Below are 19,444 nucleotides of genomic sequence, written 5' to 3'. Positions count from 1 at the left end.
ATTCTTAGATATGAGGAAGATTCTTATCTCCTAAGAATGGAAACCAGACCCCAGTGATGCCAATACTGACAACTTCACAAAGTGGTATCACAAACAAGATGAAGTCTCACTATCCTGTAAGCCACCAAGATGATAGATATTATGAGATGCCATCAAAGTAACCCTGATCCTAGGGGGAGCGTGGGGGGGAGGGGTAAATCTGCCACAAACTTACTTTCTACAGTTAGACTCATCCAAGAAAAACACCTTGATGCATATGAACACAGCAGCAGGTTTGAGGTTTTTTCCTTGTTTTTACAAACCTTTTCTTCCTGTGCAGCATAGTTCTGTGTAGGGTGGCAGATATCAAATAGCTTAATCCACGAATAAGCCACACCTGGGAGAAACTGTGACATTAGCATCAAAATAGGTCCTTTTTAAAAGTGGAAAAAAACCCAAACAAAACAGAGATTGATATTCAGATTCCTGTGTGACTTCAGATATTTTTCTTGACTATGTTACATACTTAATAGTCTCTTGGATATTTGTCCAAATAAGGCTCCTTCTCCACCTCTGTTTCCAAGAAATACTGATTTTGCCTGTTAAAAAAGCCTTTTTTACCTTCTATTCGGTTGCACGCATCCCAAACGCATTCCTTCTGCTTTTCTTGTGGATCCAAAACTACTACAGACTATTGAGATACAGATGATAGAAATTCTGAAGCATATAATAGCACATATTTTTCCACTACTGGAAGCTATGTATTACTGCATAATGTCAGACAATGCCAAATGTCCAGCATCACCATAATTAAAATATTTATACTGGCAGCCATTGTCTGAAACAGTGCATGGTCAAGATCCTTACTGTAAACAGAACCAAAGCTTGCATCAGGTGTCTTGCCTTGATGGTTCTTCCTTCAGCACAGTAAGGCAATGAATTTTCTCACTTCAGACAGTCTCTGGAATTCTAAACAAATGAATTTGATATAAATAATGTTCAGACTTGACACAGTGCTATCTTAAAAACAGTTCTCATTGGGCAAATACAAGAGAAAATCCTGGATGTGATTGGTATTGCCATATATTTCACAACTGCTATACATTTTTCCAACCTCCAGTTACTCTTGTGGCTACAAAAGGTGGCAGAAAAAGTATTCAGTCATTACCCACTGAGGAACTCATGCTAAAGGTATGACTTCATACTTACTTGTTCACCTTTGTGCTTCCAATTAAGTGTGCAGTTTTCTTCAGTCTTCAGGTTGGAAAAAGAAAAGATCAAAATGAGCATTTGGATCTTTTAGAAAGGTAGGTTCCATGAAGGATACTGAATTTCAGGATACTTTTTCCCCCACCCCACACTAGGTATTGTTTGTAATTGTTTGCTGCATGCACTGACAGTGTGTTCACATGGACCAAAATTCAAATATATTTAATCTGCAGAAGAATTCAGAAAGACATCAACAAATATGCAGTAAAAATTTCACTAGGAGCCATTTTAAACTAGGGTAGAAAACTGCCTGTGAATTAGAGCACAGGAGCAAGCTTGTTTTCTTCTTTACAGTAACATGACTGTGGCTGATCTTTGCAAATGGTTCCACAGATGCAACTTTGTTCAAATTTTAAAATGAGTTACAAAGCAATAAAGATTACAAACACATGGACTGTCCTTTAAAAAGTCTTCTGACAGCAAGTTTCTTAAGAACAGGAAGCAGTACACTTCAAGTAGCAGTGGTATCAGTGAAGTACTCATTTACTGACATCATCATGGGCTGCCATTACCTGGTCAATGGATCATCAGGAGTTTGTTTCCTTTAACTAAAAGCCTGGTGCAATATTTAAAGAGCAGCTTTCAAGACACTTCTTAAAAGGTTGGTGAGTTAAAATGGATTTCTTTTTTGACAGTAGAATGATGCCCAAGTTGTTCTGATGAACTTTTATTAAAAATAATCTTACAGCAGCATGAGATACTTCAGCAAAGTGAAGCCATCACCTCTTGCACAGTCTTCTTCACTGACACCGTAAATCTGACCTTCTCTCTTCCTTTGGTGATCTGCATTTTTGGCTGATCACTGCTCTGCTTATGAACGCAAATGCAGTCTTGACCACGAACACAGTTTTGAAGCAGCCAAGACAGCTTTACTCACAAGGAAATCACCTTCCCTTCAACGAGGCCAACTTTCTTCCTAACCTTTACAGATGGTTATGATTCTGTGAAGAGTCACTAGATGCAGAAACTTCTCGGCAAGAGAACCAAAAATTGCTTAATGGCACAAGTACGATTTGTGACGGTCTGCATGCAGTTCATTTTCTGAGACTTTGTGTGCTGCTTCCTTTACTGAAGCCAATAGGTTCAAGATGTGTGATGTCTGCTTCCCATCTATGCTGCATCTTCTGGATGTCATTATGCACTTAAGATTTATGTTCAACTTCAAATTGAAGGCAAGTTTCACACTCTAAGCAGGGATGCCCACAAGCATGTTGTTCTTTGGAGAACAGCTCTCTGGCTCCATAGATACAACTTGGACAGAGTAGTTATGCTCTTCTGCAGCCCATGCACGATCCAGATCCACAATCCCCATGCACTGCTTTCCTAAAATGAGAGCAAAGGAGAGCACAGAAACTGTAAAAATGTAGAACCATTATCGGAAATGTGCATTCCAACATTCAGTGTTAGGAAAACACATCAGTAAGTCACCTAAGGAAATAATTCCCAAATCTACTTAAAATAAAATATATTAAGGTAGTTTAACTAGACAGTCTGTGCTAGTTTGAAGCAGGCTAGAATGTTTTGGTGAGAAGAACTAGATTACAGGCTGTAGAAAGAGAACAATGGTGATGTCTACTGGCTGAGAAGTATGAAAACGTAAGTCAAAACATAGATAAGACACTTGGCATCACTCTCACTCGGTCTGCTGGATGAGCTGCATCTCTCTAACCTCCCCCTCCATTTTGGACTAACCCACTTTGCTTCCTAACCCTCTGGCTGAACCTCTATTCTTCCTTTGGGACTGGGGTAAGGTTGAGAGGAGCAGGGGGAAGGTGTAGGGGTGATTGAGAGCCCTTCCTGGGGACTCAGGTTTCTGGGAGGGGAGTTGTGTTTCTGTATTACCTTTTTACCTTGCATATTTCTCTATATCACTGCATATGCTGTAAATATCTGCTTGTACATTGTGCTAGATGTAAATAATATAAGCTTCATTCATATTTCCAGGGCCAGATGAGTCTAGTCTGGGTGATTTCTAAAGTGGGGGGGGGGGGGAGGCAGGGAACACCCAAACCATCACAGTCATTAATAGCTGTAACTCATATTTGTGTAAGTCATATTTCCCTACATTTATACACCTTCCATTGCTGGTTGAATAAAACGGTATGTGCACGCTCCTACCACTGACTGCAGCACCATAATTATTCTAAGTGTGCACACTGAGGGGCAGCTGGGATTGTCAAAAGCAAGGCCTGCTTCCCCAGGTGCTCCCAGTAAGCCTCTCAAAAGCATGAAACAGTTCTAGGATCAGGGAGAACACATCAGGTGGGTTGCAGCGATGTCCACAAAACCACTTAAGTATGTTGGCACACAGGTGCCACTGCTGTATGTAGTGGATAAAACACACATGTCCAGTTAAAATGGGAAACAGAACTTTGTTCATTTAACAGGGAACTGCTGCATGTAGCAGCACTGGATTCAACTGGGAATTTCCCAGTTGAATACTACAGAAATTGATGATAAATCCTAGGACAAATGAGGTGCTTCAGCCATAATAGTCACAGACAAACTACAATACTTCAGCACCTCAGGGGCTCACAGGCAATGAAACAAAAATCACAGAATGTCAGGGGATGGAAGGGACTGTGAAAGATCATCCAGTCCAACTCCCCTGCCAGAGCAGGATCACCTCCACCAGATCACACAGGAACACATCCAGGCAGGTCTCGAATATCTCCAGAGGGAGATTTCTCATTTTGCTTAAGTTACATAAACTCAACAATAATTGCTAAAATACAGTTTATGATACAACCCCAAGTTGTTTTGCCACCATTTGCACTAAGGAAGAAAAAAAAAAAACACCTCAGCTTGTTCAGGAATATTTTCATTAAATGAAATCCACAATTTTCTCCAGCTGTGATCACACACTGCACAAAATTAACTAACAGCAAGCAAACAGAAATACCTCACTCTCTCTGTAACACTGATCTGATTCAGACTTCAATTATTTGCAAGCAAAACTTAAAAGGATCCCAATGAGATTCTCAGAAAACCCATTTCAAAAGTGAAACAGAACAATAAAATGGGAATGATTTTTGCTGAAACAGGTTATTATTTCACAAAACTTAAAAGAAAAACTAACATCTTAACAATCATGCAAGAGAAGGGAGAGGAATAAGATTTATATTTGGGTTTTCACCAGGGGAAAGCAGATGAAAGTTAAATTAGATGAAAAAACACTGTGGTTTGAGAGACAGAAAACAGATAAAAGTTACAATCTTTCAAAAACGTTTTTTCTGGTCCATTGCCAATTTTCAGTTCACCTGTCAGGAAGCAGGAGACAACATGGAGAGCTACACCAGTAACTGAACACCGCCCATTTTAAACACAGGGTCTTTTGAGGTTTGGGTTTGAAATGCTGTGATGATAGCAAAAGAGATGGCAAATTTATTACAGTTATTTCAGAATCTCTATTGTTCTTTTTTTCTGCAGTGAGTATAGGAAGTACTTTGAATTCTTCTGATAAAGCTTTTTAAAAACACTATGAGTATTTGCTACTACTGCTTTAATGTAATTGCAAGCCGAAACTGCACAGTTATACCATGAGAGTTCCCAGCCCCTTCTGTCTTTTCTGACTTGGAAACTAGTTTATTGCTTCCATCAGAACAAAGGAGCACATTATACCCTTTTGTTAGTCAAAGAATACTACAGTATTGCACATAATGAAGAAATTACTTTGCTTATTCCAAATACTTGAAGTGTTATGTATAGAGTAATGAAATTCCTGCTATCTTAATGATAGCTTCTTGCATTTCTTTTTCTCAGAAATCATTGACACCTGACCAAGAAACTAAAATCTCAGAGATCAACTTACTTCTGCTGTTAATTGCACAGAAATAACCCAACAGAAGGCAGCTGCTTTTACTCAGAATGGCAATAAAACCTGAAATAGAACTGATTATGAAAGGTAAAAACTGAGTCCTGCACTGCTGTAACTATATCTGAAGTCACATGCAGTAAGAAGGCTGGTACCCCAGGTAAGGGGTAAGCTAAACTGTGTGCTTGGCAAAGTCTTCAGATTATAAATATTACTCACTAGTAAAAGAACCCAAAACTTCAAAAATCCCTCAAAAACTTCTGTGGTTTTTTTTTCTCCTAAAATCATAATTCTAATAAGAGGGACAGAGTGGACAATAGACTTATTTGCTTTTAAGCCTGCACCCACCCTCTGCTTGCAGCCCAGAAAGCTAACTATATCCTGGTTTGCATCAAGAGAAGCATGGCTGTCAGACTGAAGGAGGCAATTCTCCCCCTCTACACTGCTCTTGTGACCCCACCTGGAGTACTGCATCCAGTTCTGGAGCCTCTATTACAAGAAAGATCTGGATGTGCTGGAATGTGTCCAGAGAAGGGCCATGAAGACAGACTGAAAGAGTAGGGATTGTTCAGTTCGGAGAAGAGAAGGATCTGAGGAGACCTTATTGTGGCCTTCCAGTATCTGGAGGGGGCCTACAGAAAACTGGTGAGGGACTTTTTAGGATGCCAGGTAGTGACAGGAGTAGGGGGAATGGAGCAAAACTAGAAGAGGGTAGATTTAGGCTAGATGGTAGTAAGAAGTTCTTCAGCAGGAGGGTGGTGAGACACTGGAACAGGTTGTCCAGGGAGGTGGTGGAATCCCTCTCTGTGGAAGTTAAGGCTAGGCTGGATGTGGCTCTGGGCAACCTGATCTATTGGCAAGTGTCCCTGTCTATGGAAGGGGGGTTGGAACTAGAGAATCTTTGAGATCCCTTCCAACCCTGACAATTCTGTTATTCTGTGATTTCTTGTTTCCAAGTGCAGCATTAGGTGCTGGCCTTTCAACAAGAGTTAGCACCAGTGACTGCAAGCAAGAAAAAGGGTGCACACCAAAAATCACTTCTACAAATAGCCTGTGTTGTAATGGAAGTTAAACTGGCAATAGCAATTTAGTGAACTTTACAAAGACTTCATTCTTTGTAGAGAACGGTAGGAGGAAAACAGATGAAGCAACAATGCCAAAAAAAACCACCACAACAAAATCAGTAAAATGCAAAATCTCTCTCTCATATTAATAATTTTGAGAAGAAAGTAGTTTCTACACCATAGTTCAGAACAGCAAGAGGTGAAATGAGAAGAAACTCAAAATTTTCCAGTGTTATGTGAAAAACAGGCACTCCATTTATCAAAACATGACTTCTTCCTTTACATAGTAAGGTGTGATAGTTTTTACCCAACAGCTGTAGAAGTTCCTACCAATTCTCCTGCGTTCAGGTGGAAGCTGAACAGCTGTCTGATCTGCAAATCTGCACAGGATCATGTGCTCCTAGAAAAAAAGGATAAACAAGAAATCAAAAAAGACTTGCCTGCAAATGTCATAGGCTGCAATACCATAGTATTAGGGGGATAGTAAGAGACAGGGCAAAGGCCTGACACAAGCCAATCCAAATCCAATCCCAATCTGTTTATTGTGTCACAAGCATGGGCTTATATACTTTTTTATCAGAAGGCTACATAATAGGATTATAACATCATGTTAGATTCAGATTGGTTATACGTTGGAGGCAGGAGGCTGGTGAGAGGCGAGATCGGGGTATTGACGAGTCGACATCAGGAATGGTGTGGTCAGCAGGAGCAAGGAGGTCATTCTGCCCCTGTACTCTGCACTGGTTAGACCACACCTTGAGTCCTGTGTTCAGTTCTGGGCCCCCCAGTTTAGGAGGGACATTGAGATGCTTGAGCGTGTCCAGAGAAGGGCGATGAGGCTAGAGAGAGGCCTTGAGCACAGCCCTACGAGGAGAGGCTGAGGGAGCTGGGATTGGTTAGCCTGGAGAAGAGGAGGCTCAGGGGTGAGCTTATTGCTGTCTACAACTACCTGAGGGGTGGTTGTGGCCAGGAGGAGGTTGCTCTCTTCTCTCAGGTGGCCAGCACCAGAACAAGAGGACACAGCCTCAAGCTACGCCAGGGGAAATTTAGGCTCGAGGTGAGGAGAAAGTTCTCCACTGAGAGAGTCATTGGACACTGGAATGGGCTGCCCGGGGAGGTGGTGGAGTCGCCGTCCCTGGAGCTGTTCGAGGCAGGATTGGACGTGGCACTTGGTGCCATGGTCTAGCCTTGAGCTCTGTGGTAAAGGGTTGGACTTGATGATCTCTGAGGTCTCTTCCAACCTTGGTGATACTGTGATACTGCGACTCCACAGCTTGCTATGCAGCAGTACACCTTATTAGGGCAGCGCAGCATCTTAAATAATGCTCAGAGACAGCGTGCACAATCAGTGTGAGGCTGGCACAAGTGGGCAGTACAGATTGGCTCAGTCATGTGTAAGGTGCAGATAGGTTGCCCTGTGTCAAAACAACCTGCGGTGTCCACCCCAGGGGGCAGGCCGGCTCAGCCCCCTGTAGGTGTGCGTGGGTTGCTCACTGTGCACAGCTCAGCTTCCAGCTCAAGGACACTCCCCAGCGTGAGTTCTCATGTTTACCAGCTCATATCCTGCAGCGGGAGAATCCTCCCACAGTTATACACACCTACGTTAGGACTACACACTACTTGGCAGACATTCTTCACGTTCTCTTAACAACACATATATTGTGTCTGGCAATTCTAAGTCAGCAGAGATAGGTGAAAACCACAGACTCCAGGCTTACACTTGTTTACATTTGCTACATCAGTCTCTAAGGTCATTCCAACCTTCCACTTTCTCTCTATTCAGCACTTACTGAACTCTTGCCTGTCCATTGGTTATGTTTTCATAATATTCAGACAATTCTATAAAATCACTACATTTAATATTACTATATCCAACATAGGAACACTTGACCTCTTCCCAAAAAAAAAGATCAGAAGAATCTAATTCCATGTTCTGAAGTGTCAGCATTTTTATAAGCATCAATAACTCTATCATGTTGATACTTCTAGAAACATCATCTGTGTGCAAATCCTAACTTTGGTACTGCTTTGACTTGTAAAAATGTGTGTAAATCTAGTACTAGTTTGTAACCATGATCATATTTCTACTCACAAGCATTTGTTTCTTGCTAATTTTTCTCTCTTTGCAGGATCTGAATTGGAGGCAACATATACAAGATAGCATTCCTCAAAGACAAAGTTTGCCTTCAGTTACTGATGAGCAACACAGCCTTCTTTCAGCAGTCATCAAGGGACAGCATTTCTACATCAATAAGCAGCCAGTCCAAAATTTTTGACTAGGTGATCTGAACTACTGCACATTTCTCCCAAGCAGTGATTTTTGAATCCCAGAACAATCACTTCGTGGGTCAAACTGCCTCTGCTCTGCCAAATTCATTTGGGATCAATCAGAACATAGCAAAAAAATATTACCCTGAAACCAAGAGAAGAAAAATGCCTATGAAAAAAGGCAATTTCCTACACAAAAATGAGCACAATTCACTACAGAAGCAGGCAAAAACCTATCTTCATCTGCACTCAAAATCCACCACTCATGGTAGCAGAACTTTTACTCAAAGACCAGCCAAGTCAAGGAAGGCAAGCTAGCCAGATGGTGAATGAAAACACCTTGAAGGTGTAGCAAGGAAATTAATGGTCTGATGACAGCTGTGCTCTTTGGGACAGCTGCAATGTTAAGCACAGAAGAGAATAAATCAGAATAATTTTAGAACTGTACAACATTCCCAAGTCTTCTATAACGTTGTGGGGAGAAAACAGGAATGGACAACGACAAAAAGTGCTCTAAGTAAAGCTTCCAGAGCTATAGCTCTGAAAAGAGAGACATCTGTCTCACATCAAAAAGAAATAATTTTCTTTTTGAATTATTTCTGTATTGCTGCCAGATTAAAAATGATGATTGTACAGGTTTAGTTTCTGTAACAGATGGGGAGAGCAACTTTGCCTATGGAAACTTCAGCTTTCCTCAGTATTCTGAAGTAAGGACATTCACTACATGCACTTCAACTTTTTATTAGAGGGACCTAAACATCTAAGTGTCTTCATTTCACAACTAATCCAAATAAAATCCTACCTTCGTAAAAACCAAGATGTTAAGTCCCTCCACAGCAGAGCTCAACAACTCATAGATTCAATAGACATTTGATGAGAAGAAAATTTGCCCACATATTTGCTACCTTCTTACAATCTCAGTACTTGATTATCAAACATTGTTCATAGATTTACAGTATCCTGAGGCAGGGATATTTGTTCCCTAGTGTATGAAGGTTTTCAGCTCCCAGCTCTGTAAGGAACAGGCCAGCAAAACCAGAACATATTACTGAAAAATGGGAACATGTTGTACCATGTTTAGGACTCAAACATGTTGTGTCCAGTCAGTTTAGTCAGCTCAAATATGGCTATTTTTGTAATACAAAAGAGCTGATAACATTAAACCCAGATATGACTACTGCAAAATGGAGTAGAAGGAAAGATAGGAAGCTTGGGGGGGAAAAGAGGGATTCAGAGGAGAGGGAGAAGATCTATGTTAACACAGAAACCCTCACTCAGGCCACACCTTGAGTCCTGTGTCCAGTTCTGGGCTCCTCAATTCAAGAGAGATGTTGAGGTGCTGGAAGGTGTCCAGAGAAGGACAACAAAGCTGGTGAGGGGCCTGGAACACAAACCCTATGAGGAGAGGCTGAGGGAGCTGGGGGTGTTTAGCCTGGAGGAGACTCAGGGGGGACCTAATGGCTGTCTACAAGTATCTGAAAGGAGGATGTAGCCAAGTGGGGGTTGGTCTCTTCTCCCAGGCAACCAGCAACAGAACAAGGGGACACAGTCTTGAGTAGTGCCAGGGGAAGTCTAGGCTGGATGTTAGGAGGAAGTTGTTGCCAGAGAGAGTGATTGGCATTGGAATGGGCTGCCCAGGGAGGTGGTGGAGTCACCGTCCCTGGGGGTGCTGAAGCAAAGCCTGGATGAGGCACTTAGTGCCATGGTCCAGTGGACTGACTAGGGCTGGGTGCTAGGTTGGCCTGGATGATCTTGGAGGTCTCTCCCAACCTCGTTGATTCTATGATTCTTTCTATGATTCTATGATTCACCATCCTGCAAGCACCCAACACAAAAAGGCTCTTCGCAGCGTCAGGTTCTCAGCTCACCCAATTTGACTGGAGTCAACATAAGCTTTGACAGTTAACCTGAAAATCTGGACTGACTAAAGCTTTGGCTTTGTACAGAGAAGATCCCAAAAAGTTAAACTGTTCAAAAATCTGTGTGTGCATGAACAGCTGACTTGGTCACCAGAGCATCCTGTCAAGCTTTCAAAGCTGTTTGTGCAAAACCACTCAGTTTTACTTTCCAATTCTCCCATCGGGAGAGTGTCTTGACAAATAGGAGTCTTAAAATATATCACATTAGAAATCTGCAGCTATCATGACCTTATTCCTTTGCAGCTAGAAACTAATGAATTACAGCATAATGTTCTCATCAGAAAAGCTTCAGAATTGCCAGACTCCTGGATGTCCTTTCAGATCTTACTAAAATGAAAGATAAGAGAAATGAATTTGAAGTGGGAACTGGGGGGTGGGGGGGGGGGTGTGACACGTACAATGTCTGGCTAACACATGGCAGCTTTGGCTACCAGCCAGTAACCTGTAACAATTTATTAATATGAAATAGAAAACAGCATATAGATAGCTGTATTATAACAGAGGTTATTTATAACTAGGATTATTTGAGGCACCAACCAACCTAGATCTTTTCTATAGCCTCCTACATTATTAACAGCAGACGTATTTTTCAGCATTGTCCCTGGCCCCTCTGCCCTTCTACAATGCTACTAATAAAATGCTAGAATTTCTGTAGTCTTGACAAACCCTATGATTTACACAGATTTTTAATGAGTTTAGGCACACTATCCTAATCTAGGCATCTTTAGCTTTATGGTTGGCACCTTCTCTCTCTGTACTGTCAATGAGTGCATCCTTAGCTTTATGATTGGCACCTTCTCTCTCTGTACTGTCAATGAGTGCATCCTTAGCTTTATGATTGGCACTTCTCTCCCTGTACTGTCAACAAGTTTACTTCAAATAATATGTTAATAAACAAACATTTTCTGAACTCTGAGTTCTCCATGACCATGTGTTACAAACGTGTTAAAAAGAATGTTAATCAAGGGGGAAAAAAACCAAGCAATGGCAGGTCCAAATCCACTGTGCCACTTCCAGCATCTCAACACATGGAAGTTTATTTTCATTTAATTTGTGAAGTGCACATAAACCAGACTGTCAGGCAGAGGAGTGTATTATAGAATCATAGAATCAACCAGGTTGGAAGAGACCTCCAAGATCATCCAGTCCAACCTGGCACCGAGACCTATCCAGTCAACTAGACCATGGCACTAAGTGCCTCATCCAGGCTTTTCTTGAACACCTCCAGGGATGGTGACTCCACCACCTCCCTGGGCAGCCCATTCCAATGCCAATCACTCTCTCTGGCAACAACTTCCTCCTAACATCCAGCCATTACCAGATAACTGAATTTCCCTATTTAAGTTGGATGGAAATTTTCTGGATTGTTTAAATGCCTTCTTACTTGAGGATTAGAAGGGGCAATGTCCACTTTCCTTTTATATAAAGCATTTCTGCTATGCTTACCATCTCAGAAAAATGTGGATATTAGAAAGGTTGTAGCCAGGTGGGGGTTGGTCTCTTCTCCCAGGCAACCAGCAACAGAACAAGGGGACCCAGTCTCAAGCTGTGCCAGGGCAGGTATAGGCTGAATGGTAGGAGGAAGTTCTTGGCAGAGAGAGTGATTGGCATTGGAATGGGCTGCCCAGGGAGGTGGTGGAGTCACCATCCCTGGAGGTGTTCAAGAAAAGCCTGGATGAGGCACTTAGTGCCACGGTCTAGTTGACTGGATAGGTCTGGGAGATAGGTCAGACTGGGTGATCTCAGAGGTTGATTCTGTGAAACACACCATCCTTCTCATATTTCTGTTACAATGGGTTATGCATCTTCAAAATTAATTTTTATATTGTAAACACTAAGACTGCTGTCTAAGATCTGACACATAAACTTCCTAGCATATTCCTGTATTGCCTTGCTTCTCTCAAATGGAAACATTTTCTTTCTAGGTTAAGTGCATCTAACCTTCAAATTGTTGGCTGCTTACCTCTAACTAGTTTAAATGCAGACCACTACTGGTTGTCTGCTGTCCACCTCTGTGCTCTTGTCCTTTTCCACTGCCCTGTTACTTGTTACCTTTGTTCTGTCAGTTCTGCATGCCTCATTGATTCTTTCTCTCCTTTTTCCTCTTAGACTATCTCCACACAAACCTTGACTCTCCAGGGGTGACTATTTTTGAAACAATTTTGAGTAATGTTTTTAGAACAATACTGCATAAAATTCTTGCTAATGAGTATTAACCTCAGCCTACTCACTACATCCAGTCTTCGAGACATAAATTAGAGGGAGAAATCTAATGCTTAGCAGAGAATTATACCTATAAAAGCAAACACTTCATCTCAAAAATGATCAGACATCACCAGAGTATAAATAGCTGTATTCAGGATCTAAAATTTGTATCTTGCAGTCATTAACTGTTACACAGTAAGGCATATTAGGAATGGCTTGCTTGTACTTCATGATTTCACTGAAGAAAAAGTCTTTACAAGAATGAATGGTGGAAAGAAAGCAACACAACGACATCTGCACTACCCATGAACATTTCACATGCTTCACCATGCAATTAACAAATAACCACTTATAATTCCTAAGATGATATGGAGAAATTCAGGAATCTGCAGATATCCCTTTCCACCCTCAATCCTTTTACATACCTTGCAGGACAGAACTTCTTTGAACTGACGACTGAGAAAAAGCAAACAAAGAAAAAAAACACACATAAATTCAGTTAATATGTAAAAAAAGCAGAGGTGCAAAATAGAAGCAGCTTTACATACTCAAACACATTGTGCTAGTTTGAAGCTAGCTAGAATGTTTTAGTGAGAAGAACTAGATTACAGGCGGTGAAAGAGAAACAAGGGTGATGTCTACTTCACTCATAGGCTTGCTGAGAGGTATAAGAACAAGAATCCAAACATAGATAAGGGCACTTCTGCTTGGGAGCTCTGGGCTGCATTTCTCTCTTTAGCTTCTCTGCCATCTGATTAATCCACTTTGCTTCCTAACCCCCTGACCAAACCTCCATTCTTCCTTGGGACTGGGGTAAGGTTGAGATGGGTGGGAGAAGGTGGAAGGGCAGTTGGGAGCCCCTCCTAGGGACTCAGGTTTCTGGGAGGGCTGTTATGTTTCTGTATTACCTTTTATCTTGTATATTTCTGTATGTACTGTAAATATCTGCTTGTATATTGTGCTAGCTGTAAATATAAGCTTCACTCCATTTCCAGAGGCAGCAGAGTCTAGTCTGGGTGATTTCCAAAGTGTGGGTGGGGCAGGGAACACCCAAACCATCACATACATATTAAACAAAACATCAATATCTGTATCCTACAGAAAGGCATTCAACAAAACCAGAAACCATTACAATTCTAGTTCAGTAAAAAATGAAGAGTGCATTGGGTATTGTCTTATATATATATATATATGTTTTACTATTGATAAAAATTCTCTCTTCAAATCATTCTAAGTGCTAAGATAGATTTCCTGATGTTTGCACATTGTCACATACATGCTTTGTATTACATGTACACAGCCTCTAGACACATTCACAACACAAAAGTAAGGTGGAACTGAGTAAGTGGGCAACAGAGGGAAGCTGACAGGCTATCAAGTTTTATGATCATATTCAAATAAGGAAAACACAAGCTCAAGCTAGAGCTGATGATTTTCTACATCAGTTTATGATTTTAAGATTTCAAATTTTAGCAAACACAAAGCCATAATTTACAGTCTTGGAGCATCTACAGCAATGGAAGTTTTCTACCACAGTGAGCATTTCCAGCATGGATAATCTAAAACTCTAACTGCTCAAAAGCCTCAAGTCCACTTTCAAACAAGGCAATAAAGAAAAGGCACAGGTATGATAATTTTAGAAGGCTTAAAATGTTATTGCTGGTTCTTTAAAAATGCTTTTTTGTTTTACTGTCTCACAGGAAAAGAAAAAGAGGCATAACAAGACAGAAGAACCAATTTGACTATGAAAACACTGTTAAATAGAAATTTATCATATCAATAAATCCTAAACACTCTCCAAGCACTTCTGTAACAGCACTTTTTGATGTTATTAAACACACACAAAAAAAAAACACTTAAGATGGATGCATAAGGTTAAAGATTTGTTGATTCCTTTGAAGACAGCATGCTTCAGTTCCTTGTTTTAAGAAAGACATCCATAAGCCCATGCTGTAATTCCTAGTAGAACTGTGTCTCACTCATCTTGAACATCCAAAATGCAAAGCTCAGCTTTATGAAAAAGAGCCCACAACTCCCTCCCCCATCTACTTCTGCCTCAGAAAGCTCTTAGCTTCTTATCTTCTTCCACTTTATGCTTACCTTTTACATTTTATTTATATCAAAGGCATTAAAATTCTTAAGCCTGATTTATCTAAGGATCTTCAACACTGCAGATTTGAAGAAGACAAAATATGTACAGCCCAAGGTATAAAAATATGAACTGAAATACAGGAGGGCTTGTCTACTTGGGCATAAATCAGAAGAGTTTTACAAGCAGTAAACTGTGGTATAAAACAGAGCCATTTATTTAAGCTGATTGCTTACATCTTTTGCCAACATTAAAATGTCAATTGCCCTTCTTACAGTGGTTTTCATGAGTTTTCTATTGATTTTGTGATTTCAAGGTAAAAGGTCTGGATATTACACTGATTCCCATATGCTGTATCTACTACATTGATAGTATAAAAGTCTTCTGTACTATAGGTAGGTAGAAAAAACAACCCCAACGTTACCAATCTGTTTTCCTTTTCAGGATTCAGAGTATCACACAGTATCACCAAGGTTGGAAGAGACCTCATAGATCATCAAGTCCAACCTGTTACCACAGAGCTCAAGGCTAGACCATGGCACCAGGTGCCACGTCCAATCCTGCCTTGAACAGCTCCAGGGATGGTGATTCCACCACCTCCCTGGGCAGCCCATTCACTTGCAATTATCTTCAGCTGATTTATTCAGTGTGAAGTTCTGCATCTGAGGAGGAATCACACCAGGCACCAGTACAGGTAAGGGGCTGTCTTGCTGGAAAGTAATTCCATGAAGAACAAATATGGAGCTCTAATGGACACCAAGTTATCCATGGGACAGCAATGTGCCCCTGTGGCAAATAAGGCCAATGGTCTCCTGAGGTGCCTCAAGAAAATTGTGTCCAGCAGATCTAGGGAGGTTCTCCTTCTCCTATACTTGGTGCTGGTGAGATCACACCTGGAATATTGTGTCCAGTTTTGGGCTTCCCAATGTGAGAGAGACAGGGAGAGAGACCAACAGAGAGCTGCAAGCATAACTAAAGGACTTGTACATCTCTCCTATGAAGGAAGAGTGAGAGACCTGGGGCTGTTTAGTCTTGAGAAAGCTGAAAGGGGATATTATTGTCTATAAATATCTGAGGGATGGGTGTCAAGACCAAGGGGCCAGGCTGGTTTTGGTGGTGCCCAGTGATAGGAAAAGAAACAACAGGTACAAGCCATAACACAGGAAGTCCCACTTCAACACAAGGAGACACTTCTTTGTGGTGAGGGTGACTGAGCACTGGAACAGGCTACCCAGAAAGGTTCTGGAGTCTCCTTCTCTGGAGATTATCAAGGCCCACCTGGATGCATTCCTGTGCAGCCTGCCTTAGGTGATCCTGATTTGGCAGGGTGGTCGGACTTGATGATCTCTAGAGGTCCCTTCCAATTCCTCACATTCTGTGATTCTATTCTCATCTTAGTGTTTTCTTCCTTTATTTAAGTAGATATTTTAAGGCCTATTTTATTAGCTTTTACCTTTGTGGATATTTAAACTTCACTGTGTTTTGAATGAAGCCATAACAACAAGGGGAGATGACAAAGGCTGCCCGTGCCTTGATACAGTGTTTGATCACCATGTCTGTTGCCACACCACATGCATGCAGAGCCACCTAGAGTGTTAAAAGCAAAGAGAAAAAAGAAATCAGCAAATTCTTTACAGTAACATCCTAAATAAAATCCTGTTGCAGTGTTTTTTTGGTTGCCTGAGCTACTTAAATGTATGAAAGTTGTTATGCCAAAGGTTTAGTCTCAGCTTTTCCTTCCATTCCTCCATATCTATAGCTAAAGAAAATTTATGGCCTATTCCATTAACAAGGGAATCACCAATGCTGAAATAAGGGTCACTCACCAGAAGCACTTAAAAGGTAGGTGCACTACACTTTAATATCAAATGTAGCTCCAGAAAAATATTCAAAGAAGAACTACCATGGTAATTAGCCAAAATTTTTCATCAAGCAAAAACAACTCAGAAATACAAACTACTTCAAGACTGGATTTTAATTTAGCAGTAAGAGAAGTAACAGAGACACCTGAAGGTCACAACCTTCACACATACATTTTGATCACTTGGTTGTAAGGTATTGGGTAAAAACTTTGGAAAAGAAACACAGAAGGGGGCAAGTGTCCAATACAACTTGCCCTGCCTTTTTTTTTTCCCTGCTTATTCTTTTCTTAGCTCTTGAACTAAACCCAAAATGCCACTTGATCATAAGAGCTACCTTTAATAACTGATCTGTTTGGGGAATGCACAGGTTGGGCCCAAATTCTTCATCCTCTCTACAGAAAGGCAGATTACTGCTGTACTCAATATGCTGCAAGGAAAGCCACACAGCTCTCTCCAAATCAACAGCTATGATACCAAATGGGCTAGCTGAAAAGAAGCTATTACCTTCTCCTTCCTTCTTCCACATACTCAGTAACTCAAAGAGCAGGTTTGGTGCTTAAACATCACTCTGTGTTTTCACTGAAACAAGGACACTTTTGAGCCAGGCTTTTCATTTCACACAGCACTGCAGATCTTTAAAACTGCATTGTTTTCTCTTGCTAACTTTAAAAATAAGGTTTAAAATTGCAAAGCCTAGATTTTAGGGTTCAAAAACGTTTTATTCAAGGTACAGCAACTGGAAGATAAAAAACCCCACAACTTTGCTCTCAGATATAAATTAAAACAAAGAGGGTTTTGTTTGCAGACTGGTTGATGTAAGCTCAGCTAAGCAGACCATTAATCACCAACTGACTGTAAGTGAATACAGATGGTAACAAATGCTCTTGTCTCATGCAGAACATTCAAAAATTAGTAAAAAAATAATTTCACAGGGCTAAAGTTTTCTGTTCACATGAATTTAAAAACAATTATGAAACTGTTTTTACATCAGAGATATATTCTTGATATCACAGCTATTACTAGACTGTCATGGAATAAAATTATAGTTACTTCCTCATCTATCCAAGCAGGAAAAAAACAGTGCTTTGCTTGCACATTTGGTAAAGAGGCCTCAAAACACAACAGATCCAATCAGTAGCTCTGCTGACCTCGTATGAACTTTTACAGCAATTAATTTCTTCTCTGGGTTTTTCAGAATCAATTTTGTTAAACAAATAACCACAAAAGTCAAGGCAGCTTTCTCAGGATACATTAGACTCACTATCTGAAACAAAACTAAGGACAAATGCAGATAATGCATTTGGTTCACAAACCCATACATCTCTAGACACTGGGAAATTAAGTGGCCCCTGAAGAGAACAGAGCTCCTACAGTGTAAGATCCCTGCCCTGTACTACTACTGCCTTGGTGCTAAAGCTTCTCAGAACAGCCCAGCACACACAGAAAAAGTGAGGGGAAAAAGAATGTTTCACAAAATCTTAGGTTTATTTCCATAACCTTAAACAGAAAAGAGGTCAACACACTCAAAAGATATACACCTCCATCCTCCAATCAAAGCTGACACTTTTCAACTTGTTTTCACACATTAGTCAAGGTACTGTGAGCACTACAGAACTACTAACACCCTTAAGATCTCAAAGAATTCTCTGGGTGTTGGCACATAAATCAGCACTGCACAGAAATGTTTGGAAGCTTTCACTTTGTGGTTGGTGGTTGCACTACAACATGTAACAGTACAATCTACCAGAATGTTTGGCATTCAGATGTTGCTTCAGAAGCTTGATCTTCATTACCTCAGAAATTCATAAAGGCAGAAATTTTATGTGGAGCAAAAGAGAAATGATCAACACATTTATTTTAACCTGCTTTTGAACTCCCTGGCAGATAACAGAAAAGAAAGCAGATAAGTAAAGAAGATTTGATAGCCAAGAAATTATAATGCATATAAACATGTTTAAAACTGGTATAAGAAGCAGAGAGATGACATCTTCTGCCACATTCATTTTTCCTGTAGCTCTTTATATTTCAAGTACTATAAGCAGTAAATTTCTCACCACCATATCTGCCCTCACACTTCCATTGTAATGTTTTACTGAAAATGAAGTCATGCAATGAATGTACAGCTTTAGAAGCCTCAGAAGAAGGTTAAGAAACAATGCTTCACCAAGCTTTGTGTGTACACATGCATTATGGTATTACAATGTCATTTTTTTATCACTCCAGTGTTTATCATGTAATAATACAAAGGCAGATAAACTCCATGTTACATCAAACACTCACACTACTGGTCAGGAAACCAGCCAGCTCCTGACTTATATGTAGCTGCAAAGGAAAGCCAATTCTGAATTAATGAGCTCTACCTGAAGAATTAATTACGTCTGGTAGGATACAAACTCATTCTGAAGCTCAGATTGTTACTGGTCTCCCAAAACAGGAAAGCTGAAGGTTTGTTTGTTGAATAGATTACAGAGTTAAAGACACTGAAATCACAGGCCTGGAAATGAATAATTTCCAAGGGAATTTTTCTGATATACAGAATCACAGAAAACCTCTGGCTGGAAGAGAACTCAAAGATCATCATCCAGTCCAACCCTCAACCCAGTGCTACTTCCCCTGCCACAAAAATTTTAACAGGGGGAATTCCTGGGCGCAAAAAGCTGTGAATGGAGTTAAAATCAGCTGGCAGCCAGTCACAAATGGTCTTCCCCAGGGTTCAGTATTGGGGTCTGTTGTCCTTAATACCTTTATCAGTCATCTGGAGATCTAGATGATGAGATTGAGTGCTCCCTCTAAGTTTGCAGATGATACCAATTTAGGCAAGAGTGTCGACCTGCTTGAGAGTAGAGAGGCTCTGCAGAGAGATTTAGACAGGCTGGGTAGCTGGGCTAAGGCCAGTGAGGTATAACAAGGCCAAGTTGAAGGCTTCTGGGTCACAACAACCCAATGCAATGCTCCAGGCTTGAGGCAGAGTGGCT

At 40.8% G+C, this 19,444-nt stretch overlaps 1 protein-coding gene across 3 annotated transcripts in view; it reads right to left on the bottom strand.

The window, feature by feature from the left end:
* Positions 1–257: 257 nt before the first annotated feature.
* GSTCD (glutathione S-transferase C-terminal domain containing) overlaps positions 258–19,444 on the bottom strand; it is a 72,011-nt gene continuing 52,824 nt past the window's right edge. The window contains exons 9-13 of one of the 3 annotated variants that reach the window (XR_010303314.1): positions 16,061–16,194; positions 12,944–12,974; positions 6,457–6,526; positions 1,189–2,571; positions 258–948 (exon numbers count right to left, since the gene is read on the bottom strand). Coding sequence is in view for 1 of the 3 variants with exons in the window: in XM_064148445.1 (XP_064004515.1) it covers positions 2,435–2,571; positions 6,457–6,526; positions 12,944–12,974; positions 16,061–16,194 (372 nt within the window). In the remaining 2 variants the exon portion in view is untranslated. Of the gene's footprint in view, positions 2,572–6,456; positions 6,527–12,943; positions 12,975–16,060; positions 16,195–19,444 lie in introns of all 3 variants that reach the window. The other 2 variants (XM_064148445.1, XR_010303315.1) reach the window with 2 other exon arrangements.

The sequence above is a fragment of the Pogoniulus pusillus genome, chromosome 9 (assembly GCF_015220805.1).
Source record: "Pogoniulus pusillus isolate bPogPus1 chromosome 9, bPogPus1.pri, whole genome shotgun sequence".
NCBI lineage: Eukaryota > Metazoa > Chordata > Aves > Piciformes > Lybiidae > Pogoniulus > Pogoniulus pusillus.
The sequence above is the reverse complement of the archived record's forward strand: the minus strand, read 5'-3'. Positions and strand labels throughout refer to the sequence as shown.